General features: G+C 43.8%; 1 protein-coding gene across 1 annotated transcript in view; it reads left to right on the top strand.

Moving 5' to 3' along the window:
* Positions 1–7110, top strand: part of SCARA5 (scavenger receptor class A, member 5 (putative)) — a 197836-nt gene extending 190726 nt beyond the window's left edge. The window contains exon 8 of the mRNA XM_006864350.1: positions 6974–7110. Coding sequence (XP_006864412.1) covers positions 6974–7110 — 137 coding nt within the window. The remainder of the gene's footprint in view (positions 1–6973) is intronic.
* The last annotated feature ends 307 nt before the right edge of the window (positions 7111–7417 follow it).

Genomic DNA, 7417 nt, shown 5'->3' on the forward strand with positions numbered 1-7417 from the left:
TTTGTTCTCCAATTCTCTTACTTTCAAAGGGTTTTTGCAGCTGTTCAATGAGACAGAGTGTATAAAGCAGTTAGAACAGTACAGGGACCATTGTACACATTTACTGCATGTTGGGCATAGGTCGGGGCATCATTGACGGGAGTATAGTAGTAGCTCCACAGTTACTCTCCTAATGACTTGCCTTGCCCACCACCTCCACATTGGCTCCTGCTGCCTTGCCTTCTCATGGATGTCAAGGATCTGTCTTACATGAGCATCTTCTCTTCTATGGGTCTTTGTTGCTCTCAGGATCAAGTTCAGTACCAGGAACCTCTTAATGAAGGCTCCCCTCTCCACATCTCCCTTGACTGTGCTGTCTTCAGGCAAATATGTCTACTTGTGGCTCTATAAACACACAGGATGCTGTTCCATGTCTCCTCAGGTACTGCTGTTTCTGTCTGGGATACCATCCCAGACAGTCTTCGTCTAACTCATTCCTATTCAGGTGTTAAAGCTCACCTCCTGAGGGAAGCCCTTCTGGATGCTTCCACCACCACCACCCCACCCCATGATGTAAACATCTACTCTTTGCTCCCATAGCATTTTTGTGTATAATTATATGAAAACACCTCTCACACTCTCCTGATCTTTAATATATTTGTGAGAATCTTAAGGACTTTACCTTTATAGCTCCCAACCCCTGAACTGTGCCCATAACATAACAGGCTCTGGATAAATGTAAGAGGGAAAGAAGGAAAAAGGGAAGAAAAGACATAGAGAAGGGAAGAGAGAAAGAAGAGAAGGAAGAAGAGAGATAAGGGAAGGGAAGAAGGAAGCAATTGCTCTACTACCTATCCTGAGTCCTCCCTAGTGTAACACAGATATTGCCAATCCTAGCAGCGATCTCAGACTCATGGTGTGGCACTGCAGAATAAAGCACTGGACCACAAAGTCAATTGGAGCTGCAAGGTTGGTGGTTCAAGCTCACCAGCTACACCTCAGAAATCCTATACAGGATCGCTATGAGTTGGAACCGATTTGATAGCACTCAACAAACAACAAGCAGCTCTCTCTTGTTGATCTGGAAACATAATTTTGTCCCTCTGGATAGTGCTTAGGAACAAAAGTATCTATTTTTCTGGAAAAACAAGGCAAGACCAAAATGTGAAGAACTTGAAGATGTCCTCTAAATTTTCAATGAGGCTAGGAGCTTTTGGAGAGGAGTGGATACAAACAGAAAACACAGAGTAAACACTGAGAAAAAAAAGATCTAGGAGGTGGTGGACGGGAATTCGCCTTGCACCAGCAGAGAAACTTTTCTATGATACAGAAAGAGGAGGTACGGATGGGTATACGTGGAATTAGAAGTATTCACATTTAATAATACCATTATTAATTTTTGCCCTTTTTCCTAAGGTATAATTCAGTTTCTGGAAGATGATTTAAAACAAGGGTCAACAAATGTTGGCTTTTAAAGAAGGACCAGATTTTGTGAGCCAGACAATCTCTGTTGCAACTACTCAACTCTGCCATTATATCATTAAAGCAGCCATAGACTCTTTGTCATCAAATGAGTGGGGCTATGTTCCAATAAAACTTTATTTACAAAAACAGGCAATAGGCTATATTCAGCCTATGGCTTGCCAGCCCCTGGACTAGGGTTGTGTGCTATCTACCGTGACTACCTAAGGAGAAAGTACTGAGCTGGTGGCCTCAGAGACATGGGCACGACTCTCTTCCATTTAATTGTTAATAGATCTTGAACAAGCAACTTAAATTCCATTTCCTCATCTCTTAATATCTGTTAAATCACTATGCTGCCTACAATACATGGGTGTGTGGCAATCTGTTGAAATCCCATAGGATTCAACAGAGCTTATTCCTACTATCAATAAAATTCTAATGAACATATAGAAACTCAGATGTTAGCTCCAGAAGGCAGCATTTTTGTTATTTTACTGTTTTTGTTCACTGATAGATTCCAAGCATACAGAATGGTGCTGAGCACAGAGTAGGTTCACAAATATGTGTTGAATGAATGCCTGAATGAATGTACGTTAAGGAGAAGGTAAAAGCTCCACTTACACATCCAAATAAGTATCACCTTCAAGCAGCCCTTAATTCTGTAAGTCTCAGAAAACCTGGGCTCGAGACCCAACTTTGCTTCCTCAAGATAAAACCCCTTGGTTTCCTTTTTATCCTCTGTAAAATGAGAAGCATAATGCCCTAACCCTGCTTACCTGATACAAGGCTGATGTCGTGGAGATAACTCTCAACAGGGCTCCTCAGACTTGAATGCCCATGTGAATCAGGCAGAGATCTTATTACAGTGCAGACTCTGACTCAGGTCTGGGCTGGGTTCCAAGATGGAGTTTCTAGCAAGCCCTCAGGTAACACTGATGTTCTTGGCCCTCAGACCCAACTTAGGAGAATTCTGTGTTAGTTCTGAAGGAGCTCTGGTTGGAACCCAGGGTACACATTGGCTACTAACCATAAAGTCAGCAGCTTGAATCTAACATTCTGCAGGAGAAAGATGAGGCTTTCTGCTCCCATAAAGATTTACAGCTTCAGAAACCCTATACAGGATTGTTTTGAATCAGATCCGACTTGAGGGCAAACAACAACATAGCATTTCTGAAGGCAAAACAGGTGATCAAGTACCCAGAGTAGTCGAAGCCCCTCAGCCCTAATGTGAGGAGAGGACATGGTGTAGTAATAATCGTTTCCATGGGATTCCTTGTGTGGCGCTGTAGGATCAGCACTGCACTGTGAACCACAAGGTTGACAGTGCAAAAGCCACCAGCTGCTCCTCGGAAACAGGGTCAGTATGAATCGGAACTGACTCCATGTTAAGTGACTTAACTACCACGCCTTTCAGTGATCACTCACGTTGTCAATACATATAGTCCATAATGCTAACTTAATGAGCCTAGTCCCACACTGGCAGCAACAAGGAGCTTAAACATAGCAGTGATTATGAGGATGGCACAGAACCGGGCAGTGTTTCGTTCTATTATGCATGGGGTTGCTATGAGTCGGAACTGACTCTTCAGCACTAACAACAAACAGCAACAGTCTCATTTTATTAGTTTTTCCATGTCACAACATTAGCCACAACTCTGGCTAACCACCAACCAGAGTTTGGAGTTTAGCTATCCTGTATACGCATTAGGGCTGACTAACCTTGGGTCTGTTTTTTATTCCTTCTCCTTGAAGCTTCTATATTTGCTTTGGGTGTGACTAATCCCACAGACCTCTTGGGCCTGAAGCCTTTTCCTGGGTACTTTGTAAACTGATTTGTTTTCCAGGAGACATTTAATCTGCAAATTATTGCTCTCCTCAAAGAACTTATTGTGTAAGAGCTACAGGGTATCCAGGCCAGGGACAGAGCCAGAGAAGAGGATGTGATGGAGAAATGGCATCCAGAAAGACAGCCAGCAGGCCTCTCCCAACTCTCTGTCCCTGATTTCACTGCAAAGCAATCCCCCTTATAACATATGCTGGAAAACCTCTGTGTAACAAAAGTATGCCTGAATGAACTAGTTCATGCAGTCTGTTTAGGAGTGGTCAGTGAATGGGTCTAGAGGCCCCTTAGTGTTAAAACCATTGTAAAAGGATGTCATCAGTGCAGCTCTGGAGTCAATGAGAGTTTAAAGATTGTAATAGTTCATCAACATTCTCTTTGAATTCTGTATGGCTTCTGAGATGTGGTACAGGAAAGTTGTCTTTGGAGTTGTGTGGTTTAAAGGACTGTTCAGTGAGTTGTTCACAGGGGAGTTGGTGGGAAGGCAAAGGCAGGGATTGGGTCAAGATAAGGTATTACTAATTGTGGTCCTGGTGTGGTGCTATAGGATATGCACTGACCTCAGGTCGGCGGTTCAAATCCACCAGCCACTCCTTGGAAACCCAATACAGGGTCACTATGAGTTGGAACCGACTGAACAGTACTTTAAAATAACAGCATCTAAATTACCTCTTCTATAGGACTTTGTTAGTTTTCTAAGCTCTTTCTATTATATGTATTAGGAGTCCTGGTGTGGCGCTGCATGATAAGGCACTGGACCGCACCTCAAGGTCAGCGGTTCAAAAGCACCAGCTGCTCCTGGAGACCCTATAGAGGACAATTAAGAGTCAGAACCGACTCGATGACACTTAACAACAACAAAATTGTAGTTATTATTACCTCATTTGACTTGCCCAAGGTGACACAGCCAATAATGGTAGAACTCAGTTTCTGACTCTTGTTGTTAGGTTCTGTTGAGTTGGTTCCAACTCATAACGACCTTATGCACAACAGAATGAAACACTGCCCCATCCTGCACCAACCTCACAATCATTGTTACACATGAGTCCATTGCTGCTGCCACTGTGCCAATCCATCTCGTTGGGAGTCTTCCTCTTTTTCACCGACCCTCCACTTTACCAAGCATGATGTCCTTCTCCAGGGACCGGTCCAACTCTTATCCTAGTGCTTGTTGGTACAAGATCATAGCATGAGTAAGTGATGATGCTGGAGTGACCCACTCTTCCTGTGTGCCCAGAAATTACTTGGCTTCAGCACTTAAATGTCTTGCATCCTAGGATCCCCCTCCCAGTTTTAAAGCTGAGCCAGTCACCCTAGCTGGTACTAAGACTTGAATTCAGGTCTGGCCTACTGACAAGTCCTCCTCCTTCCTCTATACCAGTGCTTCTCAGACTTCAGTGCATAGTCACTTGGTGAAAATGCATTCTGATTCGGTAGGTATGGGGTGGGACCTGAGAGTCTGCACTTGGGACAGCCTCTCCTCTAATGCCAAAGCTACTAGCTCTCAAACCACATTGTGAGCATGAAGACACTAAACTACTACCTTATTGTTACACAAATAACAAGTAACTGTAACACACACACACACACACACACACGGAGATATATTTATAAATCCACTACATGTGAAAACAGCAACATGTTTGTTTTTTAGTGGCATTTTTGTAAGTAAGTAACAATACTTACAAAAATACCTCCTGAGGGGACAGAGCGATTGGTAAACAGATGCAGAAGGCACGTGTTATTTGTGTAAAAATATGGTACTTCCATGTGAAGCCTCAAAGTTTCATCATCCTTCCAAAGGGCTCCCATCTGGGCTGCACCATCTGGGACCTGACACAGCCATCAGCCCAGAGAGCCAACAGTATCCATAAGAGCTCCTGGAAACTTCTGGTGCATCCTGCCTTCCCACTCCACTCACTTCTTTGACCCTAGACAAGTCCTCTCCACTTCTTCCCAGAGGCTCACCCAGCTGCTCTATTCCCCAGACATTCTTTGGGGCATCTCATTGCCAAATTTATACCTCTCAGGAATGAGGTACAATCCTGGGAGAGCCAACTAAAGTACCAGTGCCATTCTGCATGGACACCTTCAGGCCAGTGGGTTGAGCCTCTTAGGAGCTGGGTGAGCAGGGCTTGCTGTAGACAAAACTGTCAACTAGATTGTCTTAGTATTTTTTTTAAAAGCTTTTATTATGAATTGAGTGATACTTTACATGGGAGGACATCAGTTTTTCACTCATCCTATCATATTTTGCATCATTGCAATGATTATAATCCCCTCCATGAATCATCATTCAACAGTATTTGCTTCTTTTCCCTTTTTGTTTGTTTGATGTACACAAAAACACTCAGGAATATATAATCATATAAACAACCAAAGGGCACATTCTGCAAGCCTGCTTCCTGGCTAGCAGCACTCAGTATCTCTCTTTCCATGAGTCTAGAGTCCTCAGCTGCTCTATCTCTCCATGCCATCATCTCTGCCTCAATCTCAGATGTCTCTGCTTCTCTGGTTAGGGTCCCATATTCCACTCATGCTCTTCTCCCTTTATGGTCCTAGGGTCCTCTATTTCTGGAATGTAAGATTAACTAGTCCCCCCTTTATGTTATAAAACTTTTACCTTTATAGTTGTGACAATCACAATTAGTCATGATAAAAATTACTATTCAATCAAAAGGATCCTATCCCCATCTCCTTTCATCAGACCCATCTAGACAAGATGAAAACTATTCAGCAGGGATTCTACCTTCCCCCCTCACACATACTCTGAAACTAAACTCCCTCTTGTAAACTTGTAAGCCAGCCACTTTGTGCCTTTATAGCCCAACTCCTCCCCCACCCCATTTTAGCCTGTATACTGAGGGGATATGTTTGATCCTTGATTTGAAGACTCCTTACCTCTCAGTTAATATTTTGAGCTACTACATCCATAAGTATAGGTCAAGTTCATCAAATTGTAACTGTCTTAGTATTTTTGAAACTGACCTACTTACTTACGATTTAGAGCTACTCCTACATATCATTTAACATATCTGATTACAATGTTAAATTCTAGAGCCCCTTGCACCACTCTTTGGGGCTTATGAATTGGAACCATCTACAATACACTTCAGAAGATTGGAGGTAATGTGGATACTTGGCTATGGGACACTGGGACACTCCAGGACCTAACTGACATTGCCCCATTGATTAGACACCACCTGACTATCATCATCAAAAGCTGCAAGATATTGCATCCCAAAGACAATGTGATATCTTATGTAACAACATGCAGCACTTAAAGGCAGGAATACAGGTTTGACGTCAGACCACCACTTACCAGCTATGTGATGCTGCATCCAGGAAGTGTTCTGAGCTTCTGTTTTCTTGTTTATAAAATGACAAAGACCACTGTCAGAGTAGAGGAAGATAAAATGCATAAGATGCCTGACACAGAACGTATGATAAATGCTACCACCATCAGCTATTACATTTCTTCCCTCAAGAAACTGAGCCAAGAACATTAAGTCTGAGTTCTTGGTGTGGGCAGAGGGAAGCCAGTAGATTTGAGAAGGGCCAGCAGAGCTTAGGACTGCTCCTTCCTCTATACCAGTGCTGACCATGCACAGGGACAGCAGTGCTAACTCTTCTCCTCTCTCCTACTGTGCTGCATATCTGATAAGAAACCCTGTTGACTTGTCTCCACAGGCACAGGGAGAATTTGGATGGACGATGTTGCCTGCAAGGGAACAGAGGACAGTATCTTCCGCTGCACCTTCTCCAAATGGGGGATGACAAACTGTGGACATGCCGAGGATGCCGGGGTGACGTGCAGCAGACACTGAAATTCCATGCACTGCACAGAGCCTCCTTCTCACATTCCTGGGGAGGGGTCATCCCTCAGGGCTACCTTGCCCATGCCTCTGCCCCGCCCACTCCTGCATACTCCTTGTCCCAGGACCACAGTGGGTTACTGTTACTCTCCTCTTGGGCACGTGCTCCAAAGAGCACTCTGGGATCTACTGCCAATCTCTCCTTTCCACCAGGGTCCTTGCACAGGGACCTGATCATCTGGATCACAAGTTTCTCTGGCCTTCTAAACACCTCTGATCAGGCCTCAGAATTCATGCTCTTTTGGGTCTGGTAGTTAAA

This window comes from Chrysochloris asiatica, unplaced genomic scaffold (genome assembly GCF_000296735.1).
Source record: "Chrysochloris asiatica unplaced genomic scaffold, ChrAsi1.0 scaffold00064, whole genome shotgun sequence".
NCBI classification, from domain to species: Eukaryota; Metazoa; Chordata; class Mammalia; order Afrosoricida; family Chrysochloridae; genus Chrysochloris; species Chrysochloris asiatica.